The sequence below is a fragment of the Bombus flavifrons genome, chromosome 18 (genome assembly GCF_040668555.2).
Source record: "Bombus flavifrons isolate JBK064 chromosome 18, iyBomFlav1_principal, whole genome shotgun sequence".
Classification (NCBI taxonomy): Eukaryota; Metazoa; Arthropoda; class Insecta; order Hymenoptera; family Apidae; genus Bombus; species Bombus flavifrons.
In genome coordinates this window covers 5404833-5428242 of record NC_138459.1, presented here as the reverse complement: position 1 = coordinate 5428242, position 23410 = coordinate 5404833, and the positions used below count along the sequence as shown (strand labels likewise).

General features: G+C 36.6%; 3 protein-coding genes across 4 annotated transcripts in view; 2 read left to right on the top strand and 1 right to left on the bottom strand.

Moving 5' to 3' along the window:
• Btk29A (tyrosine-protein kinase Btk29A) overlaps positions 1-23410 on the top strand; it is a 346914-nt gene that overhangs the window by 42010 nt on the left and 281494 nt on the right. For both annotated transcript variants that reach the window (XM_069131277.1, XM_069131278.1), the window contains exon 4: positions 19054-19347. In XM_069131277.1, the coding sequence (XP_068987378.1) occupies positions 19054-19347 (294 nt within the window). The remainder of the gene's footprint in view (positions 1-19053; positions 19348-23410) is intronic.
• On the top strand, positions 6708-8775 carry LOC138189060 (uncharacterized). The gene is made up of 2 exons (XM_069131213.1): positions 6708-8141; positions 8184-8775. Exons 1-2 carry the CDS (start codon positions 7095-7097, stop codon positions 8769-8771), a joined length of 1635 nt encoding a protein of 544 aa, XP_068987314.1. The 5' UTR covers positions 6708-7094; the 3' UTR covers positions 8772-8775.
• LOC138189147 (mucin-21-like) lies at positions 17399-18462 on the bottom strand. Its single transcript, XM_069131298.1, is given in 4 exon segments — positions 17399-17663; positions 17805-18031; positions 18071-18328; positions 18445-18462. Coding segments are annotated over 4 exon segments (768 nt in total).

The window sequence follows — 23410 nt, the reverse complement described above, 5'->3', positions numbered from 1 at the left end:
AATAAACAGGTTTCTATTTATGTTCCCTGTAGCCTCTAGCCAAGGCTATAAGGTTAACTTTCTTGGTAATGTCTTTGGGGGAAGTGTAGCTGCTGCCAGATGAAAAGAGAATTTGCGTTTCGTCCCGGGACTACCGGTGGACTCGTCAGTATGGCTATGCCCGGTAGTCCTTTTTTTTTTTAATTTTTTTTTTATTTTTTTAATAACGTTTATTTAAACCAAGATACAATTTTTAATACATATTGGGTATTCACAATAAAATATGAATTTCGATAAGATGTATTAGGCAAAAGTATCGATACGCGACGGTACGACGTAGCCATACTATGTTATGTGTTGATGTGTTACATTTTTTATGTTATAATCTATTCTTTGGAATTAAGCCGCTGGGGAGCGGAGCTTTTATGTGATTTTGTTTTTGGTTGTTTTTTCTGTCCTGAAAACTTGGTCGCGAAACAGGACGCTTCGGTAGTCTACTTTTTGGGTGCTGTGTAACTTTGGGGAGAGGCGGGATGATAGGGAGGGGGCAGGGGAAGGGGATGTCAAATAGGTTTATTTACAATATTTACAAATATGTACAGTTTACACCTGTGTTATACGGTGGCAGAATTAGGTTCTGTCGGTTTAATGGTTTGCTCTCTTATTTTATTATGGATTTGGAATCCACCAATATTTTTTTGTGTTTTTTCTGTGTTTGTCTTTAGTGTCTTTCAGAGGGAGGGGGCCATGTTGTATCTCCACCTAGTGTCTGCGGTTTGTCTGTTTAAGTTTTCTTCGTAGAGTATAGTTTTGGTCCCTATATTTCTTTTTATGTGATAAATTATTGAGGTTAGGTTGGTCTTGGAGGTAGTAGGGACTACCGGTGGACTCGTCAGTATGGCTATGCCCGGTAGTCCTTCTCTTTTTTTTTATTTTTTTTTTTTTAATTTTTTAATAACGTTTATTTAAACCAAGATACAATTTTTAATACATATTGGGTATTCACAATAAACTATGAATTTCGATAAGATGTGTTAGGCAAAAGTACCGATACGCGACGGTACAACGTAGCCATACTATGTTATGTGTTGATGTGTTACATTTTTTATGTTATAATCTATTCTTTGGAATTAAGCCGCTGGGGAGCGGAGCTTTTATGTGATTTTGTTTTTGGTTGTTTTTTCTGTCCTGAAAACTTGGTCGCGAAACAGGACGCTTCGGTAGTCTACTTTTTGGGTGCTGTGTAACTTTGGGGAGAGACGGGATGATAGGGAGGGGGCGGGGGAGGGGGATGTCAAATAGGTTTATTTACAATATTTACAAATATGTACAGTTTACACCTGTGTTATACGGTGGCAGAATTAGGTTCTGTCGGTTTAATGGTTTGCTCTCTTATTTTATTATGGATTTGGAATCCACCAATATTTTTTTGTGTTTTTTCTGTGTTTGTCTTTAGTGTCTTTCAGAGGGAGGGTCATGTTGTATCTCCACCTAGTGTCTGCGGTTTGTCTGTTTAAGTTTTCTTCGTAGAGTATAGTTTTGGTCCCTATATTTCTTTTTATGTGATAAATTATTGAGGTTAGGTTGGTCTTGGAGGTAGTAGGGACTACCGGTGGACTCGTCAGCATGGCTATGCCCGGTAGTCCTTCTCTTTTTTTTTATTCTTTTTTTTAATTTTTTTAATAACGTTTATTTAAACCAAGATACAATTTTTAATACATATTGGGTATTCACAATAAACTATGAATTTCGATAAGATGTGTTAGGCAAAAGTAGCGATACGCGACGGTACGACGTAGCCATACTATGTTATGTGTTGATGTGTTACATTTTTTATGTTATAATCTATTCTTTGGAATTAAGCCGCTGGGGAGCGGAGCTTTTATGTGATTTTGTTTCTGGTTGTTTTTTCTGTCCTGAAAACTTGGTCGCGAAACAGGACGCTTCGGTAGTCTACTTTTTGGGTGCTGTGTAACTTTGGGGAGAGACGGGATGATAGGGAGGAGGCGGGGGAGGGGGATGTCAAATAGGTTTATTTACAATATTTACAAATATGTACAGTTTACACCTGTGTTATACGGTGTCAGAGTTGAGTTCTGTCGGTTTAATGGTGTATGCCCGGTAGTCCCTGCCTTAGACGTAGAGGGAGTCTCGCTAGGTGCGGTATTTGTATCGTGACATCGTATATTTGACCGCTAGCGAGATAGACAGACTCATCGTCGTAGTAGCCCTCTGGTGTTGGCGGTTGGTACCCGCGGATCGCCCGGGAGGTGTTGCGCCGCGTTGATGCCTCGATCTGTCGGCGTCCTGTTGATACCGATCCGCCACATGCCCTTTTGCTATAAATATATAAACGTGCTCCCTATCATTCCATTGTTTAGTAACACTAAGAGAGTAAGGATGTCAATCAGCATAAACTTATGCTTATACTTATGCCTTTAATTATTTCAATGTACTTTTCTATTACAAATTCTTCCACTCGTTCTTCAATCAGTCAACCTCAACCTCAACAGGAATATTCCTATCTTCTGTCGTTTTTGCTTTTACCATTGATTGGTCATTTTTTTGGAGGCTAGGAAATCTGGGAATCTTCTCAACGTGCAAGTTTTTCGTTGATCACGGCAGTGTCTAATTTGTTACTTCTTTTGACCATCCACAACTTTCCTCGTTTCCTATTTTTTGCATCGTGTGTTTCGTAAAGCGTAGAAATCGGACGTATTAGTAAAAATAATAAAACTGAAGTAAAGATTTGCGATATTTCCTGGTGGAAGTTGAACGCTTGAACGAATGGCTCTCCTTTAAAAAAAGGCCAACGAGAAAGAGGAATGCAATATCACCTTGCCATTTCATAGATTTTTTCGCTTCGACTTTCTTCCTTACTGTCGACCGTGTGGACGAGCCAATATATTTGTCAATTTGTCTGGATACATTCGATTGGCTTCCTTTCTTTCCATTAAAGAAGAAATCTGTAATGGAAAAAAATTGTGTTTTTGTGAATGTTTGAAAACATTGTATTAGCTTTTGGCCAACTATCGGGTTCATATGTCATTCGATTATATTGGTACGGCTATAATAAAAAATGTCAACACTTTGAGACACGTCGAGTGATGTAGTTCTGAACAGAAAAGATCTCACGATATATTTAGAATTATTTTTCTACGTACCAAGGTTATGGTTAAAGTAAAAAACATCAGTGATGAATTATACGACATATTATAAAATATCGAGAAATATTGCTACATTAATTTTCAGCGCAAGAAGCCAAAAAGATGATAGCGTTACATTTACCTTATCGTTCAAACATACCTTTTTGGGTATTTAAAAACATGAGTTTCACCAGGAAACCAAGTCGACCATTACTTAACACGTAGAGATAAAATCTAAAGGAAGAAGCTGCATGCATTAAGAACATCTAACCTACAACTTACAACCATCCGCTTCTACGTCGAGTGCAACGAAGCAGCCGGTAAGATGCACTCGAATTTTTTTTCCAAATAGAATCACTGAGGCCTTCTCACTCCAGAAAAACCAGTAAAAACCTTCAAACACGTTTGAAAATATTTTTCTCAAACAGTGGAGAAAAGAAAAATGTAAAATATCAGTGAGGCGAGAAATATAAGATTTGATCGTTTTATTTGACAGAAAGCTACATTTTCCATAACACGTACGCTATACGATAGAATATAAATCAAATTCGCTGATTCGTACATGCTAATGAGGCGATTAATTACGAGATTTCCGTTGAAATTTCGGCCGTCGTTCCGCCAGACAGCGGATGGAGGTTGAAGAACGAAAGAAAAAGAGAAAAAGAGCGAGAGAGAGAGAGAGAGAGAGAGAGAGTGAGAGAAGAAAAAAGTCAGAGGTAGACGGAAACGAGGATAATTAGAGAGGGAGGACAGGATAAAAGACGAATAAGCAGAACTAGACTACTTTGCACTTTCGTAGGCTCCGGGGCTGTCGTGTACAATAGTTCCTCATCGATATTGTCTCCGCCGACAAATTGCTCCGGGCTTTGATATCGATCGACGCCTTTAAACTACTGCAATTCCCTCTTTTTTCTCTCTTCTCTCTTTCTGTCTTTTCCTCTTCTGTCTCCCCTTCTTTCACTTTGTCTTTTTGCGAACGAATGCATATGCATGCAGTCGTTGGAGAGAATTTCCGCTGCGCGAGGTCCATGTTAATAAAGATTAATCGTGTCTAGGCCGCATTCCTCGTAAACATGCGATTTCCGGTCCGCATTTGACGGACGGAAGTTAGATACCTATGTCAGGTTGTGTAGGGCCTCGTGTCGGTGAACTTGGAACGTAATTTCCAGCGAAAAATTCGTACGTAGACACGTATCTTCCTTGTAACAATGGTTTTGGTTTAACACTAGAATTATCAATTCTTCATGATAATAATAAATTGTAAGTTGGAAAGGAATAAATTTGAATAATCGTGTTTTTGTTTCGTTGAGAGTACGCATAGTAGGGAATCAACAGATATTGGGTTGGCAATTAAGTGATTGCGGATTTTGTCAATGCCACCTAGTGACAAAATCCGCAATCACTTAGTTGCCAAGCCAATACATTCATTTCGTCAAAATGATGAATTTAATATTTTGAGATATAGTCGTGACACAAAAGAAAATTCTGATATCTACAAAATCCAGTTTTTGTATTGTTATTGAACGAAATTAATACTCCAAGGTTCAATAAACAGTTAATAAATAAGAATATACTTTGCGCAAGAGTAAGAGTGTCAAAGAAGATTATAAAAGTAGTTTGAGGTAATTGAAAATTTCTGTTAAAAATACATTAGACTCTGAAAAGTGCTTCACCTTTTTATATTTCGATTGTTATTACATTATATTGGGTTGGCAACTAAGTGGTTGCAGATTTTGTCAATACCATCTACTGGCAAAATTCGCAACCTCTTAGTAGCCAACCCAGTAAGATTACAATGGCCACCAGCTTCATTTTATTTTTTAACAATTATTTCTACTGAACTATTGCTCAAATGTTAAAGATTATAACTTTAAGATCGTTCAATTGTTTCTTCATTTGCATTTTAATTAAATTATCAAATACTTTGATAAATTTGAACACTTTACATTAATATTAGATTGGCAACTAAGTGGTTGCGGATTTTGTCATTAGGTGGCATTGCCCAAATCCGCAATCACTTAGTTGCCAATATCTGTTGATTCCCTAGTCCTTGCTTTCGAAAGTATTCACGTGCAAGTTCATTACGCGTGGAATACGCGCGCGCATAATCTGCTTTCAATTCGATCATTTGCCGATATAACAGCCATCAAGTATTAAAGACGATTGGATGGCGAAACACGTGTGAATGGATCATTATCGACGTTTTGTTAAACAATAAGTCCTGCGTGTTAATCGTCAGAGCACATTAACGTCACGAAATCACACATCTGTGTTGATGGCATTTTGAAAAACGATCGACCCATCAATCTTTTTTCCCATCTTTCTTCCACATGTCGAATCAACTACGAACATTATCCCTTGGCTCGCTCTGGTGTCATCGTTCTTTTCTCTTTCGATGAATCCCATGTAACAATGTAAAACTCTGCGCTCTATTTTTTCTCATCCAGATTTAGTGGGAAATATCGGGATTTTTTCTACAGTCGAAGCGATTGTTCGCGGCGCACGGATCGAATGATCGATGGTTAAATTAGTTTTATTATGGTTAGAAAAGTTTTCGTCGGTTTCGATTCGTTTTCCACGTTTTGCAAGGTTCATACGGGCGAAAAATTGACAGTGGTTTACACAATTGGTTTATTCGATGCTCAGACCAGATTACGCTACTTTGTTAAGCTATTGAATGTTAAGCTGATTCCCATCGTTGGAAATACCTTTGGCCAGCGAATCGATGTTTCTCGTACGTTCAATTTTTCTTTCTCGCGTTAAAAATATACGGTGAAGCTTAAGCTGCTTAGCAGTTGTGCGAGTATTTAATGAATACGAGCTACCGTAACAAAATCTGCTTCCATTTATGCCAACTTCTCGTGGATCTACTTAGAGAAGAAATTCATGGTTCATTAGCAGAAAAGAATTCAGTGAAAAAGATTTCCCTGATTTTCGTCAACATGTGACGGAAGCATAAAAATTTACAATATTATTTGTACGTACAAAGGTCAGTGAAAATATTTGGATTAAAAAGCTTTCACGACAATAACCGTGATAGTTGGGTCTCGTTGCGGTACTAATCAAATTTTTAAATGTATGGTGGCACTTGGCAACAATGTATATCGCCGGAGCAACGTGCCTAATGAGCCATCAATATCCCAACGGTCCTTTCGTCGAATGTTCGAGAAGAAGAAGGCGTGCGTGGCAACACCTAACAAACGCGTGGATAGTGGGGATATTGAGGGGTGGCGAAAAGAAAAGAATCGAATCCTATCGACAGTTAGGTTCGAACTAGGAAGCGACAAGGTCGAGTCGTAACCGGGCAACGAGATTGACTAGCGAAACCAAGAGCGATACGCGACGCGATCAAAAGAAGGCACTTGCTAATAAACATATTTTTGACCTAAACACCGAGTGATTATTTAACGCGCTACACCCAATGTTACCTCATTTGTGTAATATAATTCGTAGATATAATACATGTGGTTAATAATATTCTTGTGCGATAATGTGATTTCGAAATGAAACGTCGGTTAAATGTGGCTTAAATCTAATAGCAAAGAAAAGGAGGGGGGGCTAAGGTATTAAATTTTTTTTTGCATTTTTTTTTATTTTTTTAATTGAACGCATAATATCTTAAGAATATCGTGTGAAAATTTCAAGTCGATTGGGGCAAAATTGACGAAGTTACGAGTATTTTTATCCATGTCGGATTTTAATACCTACCCGACCCGAGCGTGCTATTGTTACCTGGCAGATGTTTCGCTCTCTATATAATACCTAATCTTACCCTCCAGTTTTATCTATAGAAATTTCGACTTAAGTACAAACCTCCTTATACGTGTGCTGTATATTTTGTCAGCGTACAGTATAAAATTTAGCGTAGCAGTAAATATTCTACCGAGCAGACGTACACGTGCGTTCCTATTTTCGCATCATTTTGGCTCCGTTTTCATTAAATCCGTTTTGTGTAAAATTATTACTAAAATGCCTAGAAAAATTACAAGATCTGATAGAAAATTAACTGGTTCGAGATTATGTCGACCTAGAAAAATTGTACCTCCGCATAAACGTAAAAACGAAGGCATTTCAACAAGTAGCGCGTCAGCTAAAAAAATAAAAGTGACCGTTGAAGATCAAGTTACGGAGGATCTTGAAAAACATTACAGGATAATTGATTTTTTGTTAGTCTTTTCAACAATTGCTACGCTAGTGAAGTGTGTGAAATGTGATGGAAAAGTAAATTTTCATTCGACTAAGAAAGAAGGCCTTGGATTTAACATCAAAGTGTCGTGCGAAAGCTGTAAACAGATTACAAATGTTCCGTCTAGTGCAAGAATAAACTCTGGTATTTTCGAAGTTAATTATCGGTTTGTTTTCGTGATGAGGATATTAGGCCTTGGATTAGATGGCTGTGAAAAGTTCTGCGGCTTGATGGATTTGTCTAGTAGGTTTTTGTCGACACCGACGTACAATGATTACATGAAAAAAATGTGCTCGACTGTAAAAGAAACAGCGAATCGATTTTTTTTATCTGCTATAAAAGAAGAAAAAGCAGCAACAGCCGAAGAGAAAAAGACTGAAGATGCCGACGAACTCACTGTATCAGGCGACGGAACATGGAAGAAAAGAGGCTTCTCATTTTTATTTGGCGTCACCTCGTTAATCGGTTACTTTACAGGTAAAGTTCTTGACATTTTCGTCAAAAGTTCATACTGCCATGAATGTAAAACTTGGGAACATAAATTAAACTCTGCCGAATACGAAGAGTGGCATGAAGCTCATGTAAGTGGTGGGAAGTGTCTGACAAATCATATTAGTGCAACTGGAAATATGGCGGTCGAAGCGGTAAAAACCATGTTTCAACGCTCAGTACAGAATGGTGTACGATATCGCAACTATATCGGCGACGGTGACTCTGAAGTTAATTCCGAGTTGGTGAATTCTAAACCTTATGGTGACGATTTTGCAATAGTGAAAAAAGAATGTGTGGGACATGTTGAAAAAAGAATGGGCACTCGTCTACGTGAAATAGTAAAAAATACCGTTGTCGATACTGAAACTAAGGCTGAAAAGAAGATGGAAAGAAAGAGTCTGTCTGGTAAAGGGAAGCTTACGGCTAAAATAATTGATAAACTGACGGTATACTACGGTTTGGCTATTAGACGTCACTCTGATTCCATAGAAAATATGAAGAATGCTATCTGGGCAACGTTCTTTCACTATAGTTCGACGGACGAGAATCCACAGCATAAAAAATGCCCGAGCGACGCGGACTCGTGGTGCGAATGGCAAAAAGCTGCAGCTGCTAATGCATTGGATTCGTTCAAACACACGTACAGTGCTCTTCCCGTGGATGTTTTGAATGCCATCAAGCCTATCTATGAAGATCTGAGCAAAGATGCTCTCCTGGAGCGATGTGTCGGAGGCTTCACACAGAACAACAATGAGAGTTTGAACCAACTTATTTGGGAAATCTCACCAAAGCACTCGAGTGAAGCCTCTGTCATCGTTGAAATTGCAGCTTATGTGGCAGCCAGTGTTTTCAATGAAGGTCCTTTTGCTTTACTAACCTTCATGCAAGACATGGGAATCAGTAGTGGATCAAGTGCTCATGACTGGGCGCGATCAACTGACTCCATACGTATAAGCCGTGCAGAGTAGGAAGGTGAAAGACAAACTGAAAAAGGTGTAGGAGATTCGTCGTGGACAGGAGCAAAAAGATGCTTTAGACATCATGGATGATAGCAACATCCTTTATGGGCCTGGCATTGATGGTTCAGTGTGAGGTAAGCCGATAAAATTCGCTTATGAACGTTTTATAGCAGATTTTTTAGTGTTCAAAACTTTAAAGTCACAAAGTTTTTTTCCCCACAACTCACGTTTTCAAGGTCGGTGCCCCTCATAACTTCAAAACTACTGCACCGATCTTTTTGAAATTTTGAACACTATTTCTGTACATAATTTACGAGGTAACGCTGGAGAGTTTTCAAATTTGTTAATTATTTTTATTTTACAATAACAAATTAGCCGATTTTTTTCGCAAAAAATCGCGTTTTTCCCTTCAAAGTGTTCCAAAAAAATGGAAAATTGAAATTTCGAAAAACCCTCCCAGCGTTACCTGGGGAAAACTGTTACCTAACGAATGAACTTTGATTTTTTGATTTCAGATGATCCAGCACCAAGTTATGAGGGGCACCGCAATTCTACTTTTTTCCGAGACTCGTCCGAATAATTGCTGCCATTGCCGTATTTTTTAATATTTCTCCGTGAAAATTTTATACAATATTCTTCGAATGTCATACTTTAATGTACTATTGGTTTTAATGAAGAGATTTTAATTGTGTCGTCACAAAAAAATTCACAAAAACATGCCTTTTTTTGTACGAATTAACCTTAGCCCCCCTTTAACACGCTACACCCAATATCACCTCAAATGTTTCACGTAACAAGCGTAATACGTCTACTTAAATAGCTCACGATAACAAATTGCACTGATCAAATCCATAAAATTGAGAAGCAAGGAAAAGCGAAGGTGTTACACTTATTATTTTTACAAATTTATTTTGTGTTTCATTTATTTGAGTAAATCAACTTATAGAATTAGATCATTTGTGTGAACAACTGAACATTGATTGAATGATATTGACTTTTATAAAAAGTGGATGTTACGTCGGGCGGCCATCTACCTAGACCGAGCCATACACCGCGGGCCAGACGGACACCAGATGTCCGCTCATCCTTACGGCGTACCCTCAATAGTCTTAAGGACCCGTCGTAAATCCCAGTAATTTGCTAGCTAAGATCTTTCAGACCGAACAAATGTCCTTTTTTTATCACTTTTTAACGACTATTGTCTACTGCGGCTTGACAAGGGAAAGTTAGTTTTTCTCACGTACGATGCTTCCTACTAGCAACTTTCTATCGAGGGCGGCTAAGACCTTCCTAATCCACCAACCTTCGTTTATCCAATCAGAAGCAATGTAGACTGCCCTCACTTTCCTGACCAAAATGTCATGAACAAATCCGATGGTCCCGTGCGCTAGACACACCCATCGCTAGCTTTCCTCCGACACAGCATCGTCACCCAACTTTACTTTTTCTACACCGCTAGAAAAGTCAACTACACTTCTTCTACACCGCTAGAAGGGTCAACTGACAACGTCGAAGTCTAACGTGTAAATCTAACGTCTATGAAATATCCTCTAATGCTACGTCCAATAACATACTAAATTCAACTATAAGAGCCTTGCTCTATTGTGCATCTATCTTATCTTCGTGCGACAAAGTGTCATCTAGGAATTATATCTACTCAACAGTGTAACTTAAGTGTTGGAAATAAAAACCTTATAACTCTGTGAACCACAGTGTTATACTAACTGAATCACCCCTATTATCTTAACGGAAATCAGGGGATCGATCAATTCGTGGTGTCGATTATTATAATCGTAACGGGAATTTACGATTCCCGTTGACGTCTCTCCTCGCGACTGCGTCTCCCCGCGATTGGTCGAAAATACAGTGGATTTACGAAAAGTCCATCAACTTTTATAATTTTTATCACTTTCTGTAATAAAATGTTTCTGTCAGTGTTGAAATACTTTGGTGAACAATTGCATGTATTATCAGGTTGACTGCCGCGTCACCCATATTTGGGTGATAGCAAAGTTTCTGATGGGGCAGCCTCACCCGCATTCGATGACAGCAAAATTCCTGGTAGGGGTGCGCCACCTGTATTCGGGTGACAGTAAAGTTTCTAACAGAGCCGCATCACTCGCCTTCTGGTGACAGCAAAGTTTCTGATAGGGCCGCGTCACCCGTGTTCTGGTGACAGCAAAGTTTTAACAGAGCCATGTCACCCGTATTCGGGTGACAGCAAAGTTCCTGACAGGGCCGCCTCACCCGCATTCGGACGACAGCGAAGCCCCTGGCAGCCGACGTGTCACCCACATTTGGGTGACAGCGAAAGTTCCTAGTGAGACCGCGCCACCCGCATTCGAATGACAGCAAAGTCTTGACAGGATGTGTCACCCACATTTGGGTGACAGCGAAAGTTCCTAGTGAGACCGCGCCACCCGCATTCGAATGACAGCAAAGTCTTGACAGGATGTGTCACCCACATTTGGGTGACAGCGAAAGTCCCTAGTGAGACCGCGTCACCCGCATTCGAATGCCAGCAAAGTTTTGGCAGGGTATGTCACCCATATACGGGTGACAGCAAAGTTTCTGATGCTGCTGCGTCACCCGTATTCGGGTGACTCTTATTTGACTACTTGCGAAGGATCGTCGTAGGTATTTGAAAAGATATTCCACAGGAAGTAATAAAACTATTGAATTGTTATAAAAGTAATACGAAAATGGTTTATTAAGAAAAGTATTTAGAATGCAAAACTTTGAAGCATTCTATAGAAAGCTGAGTTTGGTCGGGACAATTTGGACAATAAGTTGTTGTTTTCTTTAAATTCTCCCGTGTCTTTGATCGGTGCGTTCAACGTCTTATCCGCGTAACATAGTTTGCATGCGCGTCTAATGCTTCTTCCGGAATCATTTTTCCGAACAGCGATATTATGCTAACTCCGTCGAAGACAAGGATTTTTTGTATTTTCAGACAACCCTAATAATTTTGCAGTTAATAATTCTTTAAATCTTCTAATATTTACATTCTTCCTTGTTTCAATTTTCTGATACAAGTAAGTTTATTATTTCGTCATCGACGAACAGCTGAAATACATCATATGGATTGACATCGCCAGGTAATTGCCTAATGAGGCCGTCTGTCTCGGGGAAAGAAAATGACTTCTGCCGGCCATTAAATTCATTCCATTCAGCAAATTGAATTGTACTTTCCTCGGTATCGTCGGTTTTTCTTTCTTCCTCAATGACCAATTCTTGTAAAATCACGTTCAGTATCACTACGATTGCACTTATCAATATCCGAATCAGGATCAGACGATGTAATTCTATTTATATTTCTATTTCTAGGAAATCTGATTTCTTCCTCATCGCTACCATCCGAATTTGTGTTTAACCTCGTAAAAGCTTTCTTTTTCACTATTATTTGACTCACTAAGAAATAAGTTTTCCATTTTTCTTTTCCACATTGTAACGAATTAAAGCAGAGATTTTAAGTTATCTAAAATATCGGTGGGAGTAGCAGAGTATCTAGCAGAGTACGCTTGGTTCTGCGGCATTCGTGGCCTGAAGGAGATTTCATTGAAAACACGCACGGCAGTCAACGTGTTATAATAACGTATATTCAAATATTCATGGACAATAGGATAAGAATTATTTTTACCAGACTTCTCACGATTTTACGTGTTCATAATGATTTTCAAGGTAAAGGAAGTTCGCTTGAGGAGTTTCAATTATCGAAATGACCTACGTAAATCATATCCATGAGAATAGCTGTTCTACCCCAGCAACATCAATTTCATAGAAGGCGTCGATTTACGCGAGCTCGTGCTTTTGAGACGTTGCATCCTCTGGAAGACGATCGTTGCCGCATGCAAAAAGCCCGTGAATAGCCTTTCACGTGTTCCGAGGAGCGGCCACTTGTTTCGTGCTCTCGAGGGCGGATGCGAAACGTTTTTCCGGCCTCCGTAAGATGTCCGCGGGTCAGTGCTTTCATAGCGTTGCGTGCACATTCTACTTGTTCTTCGGCACTCGTATTTTTTCCTTTCTTTTAGTTGAATTGCTCGAAATTCGATTGTTTTACGTAGAATACAAAAATTGCAGTATGAGTGCACAGTATGACACAAGTTAGAGGGAATTTTTTCCTTAGTCTTAAGGGTTTTCAAGTAATTGGTTTTTAGGTTTAAGACTGCAGATCATAATAGTATAGGTTAGAATTTTGAGAATTTGAATTTCGTCATATATCTCAACTCTTCCATGTATCCCTTTAGTTTTACAGTTAAATAAATTTTTGAACAATATATGACGAATTTTGTATGACATTGCAGTTTTGCATCATTATGATGTTCAGCCAGCGAAATCTAATTATTTGAAGTATATTGACATCTCATTATTAAATGTGTTGGAGGAATTACTTCAAGAAAAAACTCTATATCTTTACTTTTGTATATCTGTGTTTGTATATGTCTGTTAAGAAGAGAATAGAATTTAGTTAAACTAAAAATTCGAAATAAGGAGAGCTCCATATTCTCATGCCCTTGAATACAAATTATGTTTTGAATTACAAGGTCTAGAAACTAAGGAGCTATAAATATTTCTATTTACGTTTCTTGTAGCCTTCAGCTACAGCTGCAAGGTTAACTTTTTTGGTAATGTCCTTTGTTATAAACATCTGAATATACTCCCTATCATAGCTTCTGCTACTCTATTGTAACACTATAAGAGTGAGGATCTGGATTAGCATACATTATACTTATACCTATACTTATTTCAATATATTTTTCTATTACAAATTCATCCACTGGTTCCTCTATCAGTTAACCTCTACAATATCATATATTAAGTTAATAAGTAATGACAACAATTTATTTAACTTTGATCTCATACACTATACCTGTACTTATACTTATTTCAATATATTTTTCTATTATAAATTCATCCACTCATTCCTCTATCAGTTAACTTCTACAATATCATATATTAAGTTAATAAGTAATGACAACAATTTATTTAACTTTGATCTCATACACTATACCTGTACTTATACTTATTTCAATATATTTTTCTATTATAAATTCATCCACTCATTCCTCTATCAGTTAACCTCTACAATATCATATATTAAGTTAATAAGTAATGACAACAATTTATTTAACTTTGATCTCATACACTATACCTGTACTTATACTTATTTCAATATATTTTTCTATTATAAATTCATCCACTCATTCCTCTATCAGTTAACCTCTACAATATCATATATTAAGTTAATAAGTAATGACAACAATTTATTTAACTTTGATCTCATACACTATACCTGTACTTATACTTATTTCAATATATTTTTCTATTATAAATTCATCCACTCATTCCTCTATCAGTTAACCTCTACAATATCATATATTAAGTTAATAAGTAATGACAACAATTTATTTAACTTTGATCTCATACACTATACCTGTACTTATACTTATTTCAATATATTTTTCTATTATAAATTCATCCACTCATTCCTCTATCAGTTAACCTCTACAATATCATATATTAAGTTAATAAGTAATGACAACAATTTATTTAACTTTGATCTCATACACTATACCTGTACTTATACTTATTTCAATATATTTTTCTATTATAAATTCATCCACTCATTCCTCTATCAGTTAACCTCTACAATATCATATATTAAGTTAATAAGTAATGACAACAATTTATTTAACTTTGATCTCATACACTATACCTGTACTTATACTTATTTCAATATATTTTTCTATTATAAATTCATCCACTCATTCCTCTATCAGTTAACCTCTACAATATCATATATTAAGTTAATAAGTAATGACAACAATTTATTTAACTTTGATCTCATAGACTATACCTGTACTTATACTTATTTCAATATATTTTTCTATTATAAATTCATCCACTCATTCCTCTATCAGTTAACCTCTACAATATCATATATTAAGTTAATAAGTAATGACAACAATTTATTTAACTTTGATCTCATACACTATACCTGTACTTATACTTATTTCAATATATTTTTCTATTACAAATTCATCCAATCGTTCCTCTATCAGCTAATCTCAACAAAATATGAAATATCTACCATTATTCTGATTTTTATCTTAAAAAAATAAAGTAGAAATTATTACAATGACAGTTATCTACTTTAGTAGAGGATTTAATTGATACATTGGATTTACCTGATGCATCATTTCCAGACAATTATTTAATTATAAATAACACGTTTGCAGCATATTCTGTATCAATCTTAATAATTAGTTTCGCCAGTTTAATCTCTAAAAATGAGATTTTCCTACCGCGATAATACAGAACCCCATCCACCGTGGTAACGTTCGATTTTAATATTCGTTGCTTTCCACGCAACAACTTGTTCGCCCATCTGAAACAAGGTTAAGGGATCTAATTGTAATCCTCGGAATTATTACTATTTCTTCCCGCGGATCGCATTTTAACGAGCTACTTGGATTAATTAATTCTTAGGCCCCCTTGTTGCACGCTCTATCGTTCCTCTTGACCTCTTATTTTCCCCGCACGAGATTCGTCTGTGGATTTTCTTGTCTTCGAACACGATACAACCCACTGTACAACTGACAACATGTACGCAAAACTCGGAACATCCGGATTAGATTTGGTTAGGTTCCGAGGGACATATTTGCAAGCATTGAAATATACAGGGTGGTTGGTAACTGGTGATACAAGCGGAAAGGGGGTGATTCTACGTGAAAAAAGAAGTCGAAAATATAGAATGAAAATTAAAAAAAAATTTTTTTTTTTAATTTTTCCATCGAGACAACGATCTACAGTGAGATCCGTTATAACGAGACGTGATAAAGTGCACGCGTACCGAGCGAAAATTCAAAGTCGATTTTCTCGAAAACAAAGCCTCAAACGAAAATTTTTTATTCTATATTTTCGACTTCTTTTTTCGCGTAGAATCACCCCCTTTCCGCTTGTACCACCAGTTACCAACCACCCTGTATAATTAAATTGAAATTCTCAAAATCTCGACTTTTGAATACCAAACGTAATCAAATATTCTATGTACACAGAAATTTCCCTTTTTTATTTTTATAATATTTTTTATGAAATATATTTATATACAGAGGTTAGACAAAATAATGGAAATGCCTCCTATATGTCATACACGTATTATACAAACATATACACACATACACATATATGACATATAAGAATCCTGTCCAACACCTCTGTATGTGTTTACTGTCTTCAGATGTTTCTAAACGAATAAGCGTCCACTGTAACCATAACCTCATAACACTATAATTTTCAGTCCAGTATTTACACTCGTGTTCATATTATTACCAATTTCTAAGATGCTACAAATCCCAATTATAGTACAATTTTTTCTAACTCTTACAATGGCTATCTTACAAAAAGTATAGGTCCAAGTAGCAAAAGTATAAGAAGAAATTTTCAAAGTCTAAAGGAACAGTTTTCGTACTGGAAGCGGTTAGACCAATTCCTGTTAATTATCGTCACGTTGCTCGCCTCCGTACTTCTCGAATGCATTTCTGTAGTTCGCGGTGTCTCCCTCTGGCGACCCCAACAAAATGTGAGAAAGCTTCACGGCGAGACAACGAGGAAAAATTTTTCTTTCGATCCTTTTTTTTTCTCTCTAGCGAGGAAAAGTTTCGCCAGGAACATAGTTCCGCGAATGGGAAGTTGCTAGGTATTTTGATAGCGCTGTTGTTTGTCGATGTGGTCGAAAGGGAGGAATGAGGAGTGTGCGCTGATCAGATTCGTAGATAAAACAACGTAAGCATGATTTTTATCAAATTCATCGGTGATATTCTGCGGGGAACAATAGGGGAAGGGACGCGATAGATAATTTGCCAAATAAATACAACACGACATGAAAGCTCGCCTCGAATAAATCGAACGCTGTCTCGTGAAGCAATGGCGTTTCGATATTTGTTTTTTTTTTTATCTTCTCTCGTTAGAGGCTAATGATCATCGATTCGAACTGGATTCTGTTTCCCTTCTCCTCTGACAGAACCATGACGTATATCTTCATTTCTCGTTCGAAGGAATAATTTGAAAAATTGAAAACTCTCGGTCGTTGTTTTTGTTAAAAATGGAAATCGAATTATAGATTTCTAGCAGCATGCGCTCATTTAATGCTCATTGCCAATCAGATCCACGATCTCCACAGTTAATCTCGTTGGCAGTCTCTAAATTTTTATATCCCGTTTCCCTTTGTTATCTATTTCGATAAACAAAACGATTCGCGATATTTCGCGGGAAAACTTGAGCATTAAATGGAAACGAGAAATCACGTGTATTAACAACGATCTATATGTTGCTGAAATTTAAGATATTCTCCTTAACGATCGGAAGATCTGTAGTGACACTCGACGACGGAACTTTCCGACGGCTTCGCGACACAAAGCGCTATGCCATCTAAGCGTAAGGCTGACATGCCCAATGTACTATCGATATCCCTATGGTCCTTTCGCCGAATATACGGAAGAAATCATACGTGACAACCGTCGTGGACATCTAACAAACGCGTGCGTAGTGGGGATATCGAGGGGCAACAAAGAGAAGAATCCGTTTGGTTTGGAACAAAAGATTCATTCCGTTTCGAACAGCGAAGTGCGAAGGGTCTAGCGTAACAGCGAAGCAAACATATTCGAGAAGCGTGATTGTTGATTGTTTATTGTTGTTTGTTGATTGTGGATTGTTGACTGTTGGCTGTGGATTGTTGACTGTTGTGACTATCTACTGTGGATTGTTGACTGTTGACCGTTGACTGCTGACTGTAGACTGTAGACTGTAGACTGTTGGCTGTCGACTGTGGATTGTTGACTGTTGACTGTTGACTATCTACTGTGGATTGTCGACTGTTGATTGTTGACTGTTGACTGTCGTCTGTGGATTGTTGGCTGTTGACTGTTGACTATCTACTGTGGACTGTTGACTGTTGACCGTTGACTATCTACTGTGGACTGTTGACTGTTGACCGTTGACTATCTACTGTGGTCTGTTGACTGTTGGCCGTTGACTATCTACTGTGGATTGTTGACTGTTGACTGTGGATTATTGACTGTTGACTGTTGACTATCTACTGTGGATTGTCGACTGTTGATTGTTGACTGTTGACTGTCGTCTGTGGATTGTTGGCTGTTGACTGTTGACTATCTACTGTGGACTGTTGACCGTTGACTATCTACTGTGGACTGTTGACTGTTGACCGTTGACTATCTACTGTGGACTGTTGACTGTTGGCCGTTGACTATCTACTGTGGATTGTTGACTGTTGACTGTTGACAATCTACTGTGGATTGTCGACTGTTGATTGTTGACTGTTGACTGTCGTCTGTGGATTGTTGATTGTTGACTGTGGATTGTTTACTGTTGACTGTTGACTGTTGACTGGGATTGTTGACTGTGGGCTGTTGACTTTTCGCTGTTCCCTGTTGATTGTTGACTATTGATTGTTGACTGTTAATTGTTGATTTCTGATTGTTAAATAAACTTTGTTGTTGAACATGGAAAGTATTTCTTGGGCACTTACATCCACAACCAACCACCACCTCAGATCAGATAAAAATAATTAGAAGGATAACCAAATTAATTAACAACACACATCACACATCTAACATACAGTGGTTCGCCAGAAACTGATAGAAACCTTTTCTGAATAAATTACCTGTATTACATGAAACATTCTGAAATCTCATTAGAACTGTAATAAGACTGGACCGTCTTGATGATATTGATAAATTATGAAAGAGACTTTAAAAAATATACAGAAGTAGCAAGAAATTTCTGGTGCAAATATATTTTTCATAGAAATTATGAAAATATTCTTCCTTTAATTATTAACACGTTGACTGTCACGTTGTGACAGGAGCGCCTCAACTTCTTACAATCGTAAAAATTTAATGAAAATTGACAGTTATGACATTTTGAATACGACCGATAAATAGAAGATACTTTAAAATAAAGAGGGCCACACTAAACAATTAAACATTTTTATTAGAACATTAATAAAAAAAATGAGAAGAAATGTTGCATCTAACGATGCACTGTCTTAAAACACTGTGGCGTCCTCAGCGAAACATGTTATTTTGGCGTGGCAGTTAAAATGTTAAAGGCTTTTTATTGATTAAATTATTAAAAGAAACATAAAAATAGAACATATCTAGTCATAAAGTAAGCTTTATAACTAACGATTTATAATTAATTTGTTAACAAAACTAATATTCTAATTTGTTAATAAAATACCTAATTCGACGGTTCGTTGGTCTGTTCACAGTGTGCAGCGAGAATCCTGGCCTAAGCGGTCGTTACCACGCCGGACTGTGGAGTGGAAAGCGTTGGTCCTGCTGCCGCTTGTCCACACGTTCCGCGGAGGGCTGCGACACTTGCAGCTCCTGGTCCTCTAAGCCGTTAAACGCAACGAACCCGTCCTCCACGTCCACTTCGAGCTTCACCTCGGCCACCGGAAGCACCATCGCCACCACTGCCGCCATAACCGATCGACCACAGACGACCAACTCAGAGGCGAACAACAATCCCATCGTTCACTCGCAGGCCCGTTCAACTATCGGTTCGTACCAACTTTCATTTTTCTCCTTATTTTATCTCCTCCTTTTCTACGAAATACGTTCTTATTTCTCTTGTTCTGTTTGCTTAGCAAGATTTAAAAAATAATTTCCAAAGTTTCTACATCGGTAGTTCCGATCTTGAACAGTAGAGGGCAGGCGCGACGCTTAGAAAAGAAACGCGCGCAATTTGAATGTGACAGAATCGCGAATGTTTGAAAATCGGATTTTTCCAAGATTTGTAAATTGTATTTGCCAATGTCGTGTAACATAGGATTAAGTTGACGACAGGCTGCAGGCGATCCATCTTTAAAAGGTTAAAGTATGAAGAATAGATTTTTCTTGTTTTGTTGGTAACCTGGGCGTGGAAAAACAAGATGAAAGTATGATGGCGCACGTGGAATGCTATAGGATGATCGATAGAAGAATTAGAGAACTGGCGATTGTGAAAACTAAAGTGAGAAGTTCAAAGGTTAGAGATATACATGTTGTAACTTGATACTCTGGCGACTCTTTCGCGCCATGCTTGCCAAGATCTACGTTTCAAAGAAACCAGTAGAAAATTATCTGCTGACTCTGGCAAAGAGAGGATAAAACCTGGAAACGACCACATTTCTTTGATACGTCGAGCGTTTTACCTTTTTTAAAGACGGCGAACGTGTGACATGAATTTCGTGTTTCAAGATCTTCCAGTGCAACTCTCAAGTTTTTCTTACAGTTTCACCGAGATATCTTCGCGACGTTAACGAAGCTATTCTTCTTCCATAATAATCTGTTTCCATGAACTTTCTTCTTTTTTTCTCTTCTTTGCTTCTTTTTTTTTATTCCACTTTTCGCCAGCTTCAAAATAGGTTCGACCAATCGAATAATAGCTTAATTAATCCCATGAGTTGGCCAATGTTAAATTCGACGCTAGTTTTCCGTTTAATCTGCGGCCTGCTTCCTTCCGGTTCGACTTCGCGCCGTATTTCGGGCTACCGAAACTCACCAGCCCCCTTCCAGTTAAATATTAGCGAGCGTCGCGGTAATTCCAAGACAAACTCTCCCCTAGTCATAAATGTCCGGTCAGTTAATACCGGATTCCATTAGGACCCCTTAGTGGTTTTGAAATTCCAATCAGTTTCAGTAGAATTGACAGTTGTTGAGCTCACGTTGCATGGAATAACTAGGAAATTGAGTTATTTCATTGGTCTAACGATCAGTCTTGTATTAAATTTCCATTTAAATTCTCCTGTTTCTTGGATTTATCCTGTTTCTTCTTCTTCTTTTTTTTTTTTTTTTTTTTTTTTTTTTTTTAAGACTGCATTGAAATGTAATATTGTTTTTATTTTTTATGGAGATATATTTAATTCACTATATTGGAAACACCGAGATATTCGAAATGGTCAATTCGTAGGTTTTCGTAGGAATTTTATAAATTTCCCACGCTACAGTTTGTGATTTTAATGATTTTTCTTTTGCAAGTATAGGTATAAATGTCTTTCCCTTGCATTGTATATTTTTTCATATACCTTTCATTTTGATTTCTTTGGTGCAACTTTTATACTTTAATCGTTGATAGTTTTAATATTAATATTACAATAGTCACCAGCCTCTTTCTGTTCTTTAACAATTATTTCTACTAAACTATTGCTCAAAAGTATGAGTACTCAATATTGAAATATTTTAAAGATTAAGTAAATTGAAGATCGTTCAATTGTTTCTTCATTTGCATTTTAATTAAATTATCAAATACCTTGATACATTTGTACACCCAATAAGATTACAATAGCCATCAGCTATTTTTTATTCTTTAACAATTATTTCTACTAAATTATTGCTCAAAAGTATGAGTACTCAATATTGAAATATTTTAAAGATTTAAATTGAAGTAATATTAATTGAAGTAAGATTTGAATTGAAGAAATATTTAAATTGAAGATCGTTCAATTATTTCTTCATTTGCATTTTAATTAAATTATTAAATACATTGATACATTTGTACACCCAATAAGATTACAATAGCCATCAGCTATTTTTTATTCTTTAACAATTATTTCTACTAAACTATTGCTCAAAAGTATGAGTACTCAATATTGAAATATTTTAAAGATTTAAATTGAAGTAATATTAATTGAAGTAAGATTTGAATTGAAGAAATATTTAAATTGAAGATCGTTCAATTATTTCTTCATTTGCATTTTAATTAAATTATCAAATACCTTGATACATTTGTACACCCAATAAGATTACAATAGCCACCAGCTATTTTTTATTCTTTAACAATTATTTCTACTAAACTATTGCTCAAAAGTATGAGTACTCAATATTGAAATATTTTAAAGATTTAAATTGAAGTAATATTAATTGAAGTAAGATTTCAATTGAAGAAATATTTAAATTGAAGATCGTTCAATTATTTCTTCATTTGCATTTTAATTAAGTTATCAAATACCTTGATACATTTGTACACCCAATAAGATTACAATAGCTACCAGCTATTTTTTATTCTTTAACAATTATTTCTACTAAACTATTGCTCAAAAGTATGAGTACTCAATATTGAAATATTTTAAAGATTAAGTAAATTGAAGATCGTTCAATTATTTCTTCATTTGCATTTTAATTAAATTATCAAATACCTTGATACATTTGTACACCCAATAAGATTACAATAGCCACCAGCTATTTTTTTATTCCTTAACAATTATTTCTACTAAACTATTGCTCAAAAGTATGAGTACTCAATATTGAAATATTTTAAAGATTAAGTAAATTGAAGATCGTTCAATTATTACTTCATTTGCATTTTAATTAAATTGCCAGATACTTTGATAAATTTGAACACTTTACATTAACTCTTTGCACTTCTCTGTCGAGTGTGACTCGACGTCAGTTTTTATCTCAGGAGCTCCTTTGTCGAGCTCCACTCGACATTCTTTCCCACTTTATTTTTGTGATTGCATCCTGGAATTTGTTTCAAGATATATCATACACTTAAAAATTACAAAATGCAACAATAGTGTGAATAAAACTGTTTAACTGAATCGTAACTGAATTTCTTTCTTCCTTTATTTATTCGAATTCTCTTATATTTTAGTTAAAGTAAATTTCAAATAAAACACTTAAAAGCGTTGACAGCTGCTGCTAACGAAATTGAAATAAAATTCAGAGTGCAAAAGATTAATAAATATCAAACAGTTATTTGAAACGATATCACTCGCATAATTTTTAACATGCAAGAAACTTTCATTTTCACAATATTTCGCTTCTTTATTTCTTTGGAAAACTGACCATACGAGGTGTCTTCGATGACGTCGTATCTTACGTCGACGATCCACAGTAACATTTCGACGTTCTTCTTCTGCTTGAAGCACCGAACATGAAGCAGAGGACCATAAACAGGGTTGCAAATACAAAATAAGGATGAAATTCGACAGGCGTAGTTAAACGGGTCAATGCACAGCGATAGTATTCTTTGTGCCTTGCTCTTTATGCTGTCATTGTGCACCGACCCATTTGACGCGGCTTTTTATATTTTATTTTTCCTCTTCCGTCACCGCGCATCGACCCACTCGGCGCATCGAACAGATCCTTTCCGCGTCTCGCATTCTTCCTCCCTGCTTTCTTTTATTTTTCTCTTCTCCCATCTGTCTGTTCGAACAGCTAGACGTACATTTCATGAATTTTACATTTTGAAACTTTTACGATGATTAGATGACATTTCTCATAGTTTTTCGAGCTTCCATCATATTTTTATTAGTTGCGATCTATCGCGAGGTTCCGTGAACATTCCAACGCGCATCTTCGGTATAAACTTGAACATTTTTTTCTTCTTCAGGGTAAGCCCAAAATATTCTATATGTATTTGTGCAGGACTTGTAGATAATTGTGATATAGAACAACGAGAACTTGCTGTTGCAACCCGTCAAATATATTTAAAAATAATAAATTAGTATACAGACTATATTCGCTGATACGCTCGTACAGTATATAAATCGCAAAGTAAGATCGCTAATGACTCGTTAATTAGATCGCTGATATCTCGTAGATATTGATCGATAATTCGTAGATACTGGGTATATACTG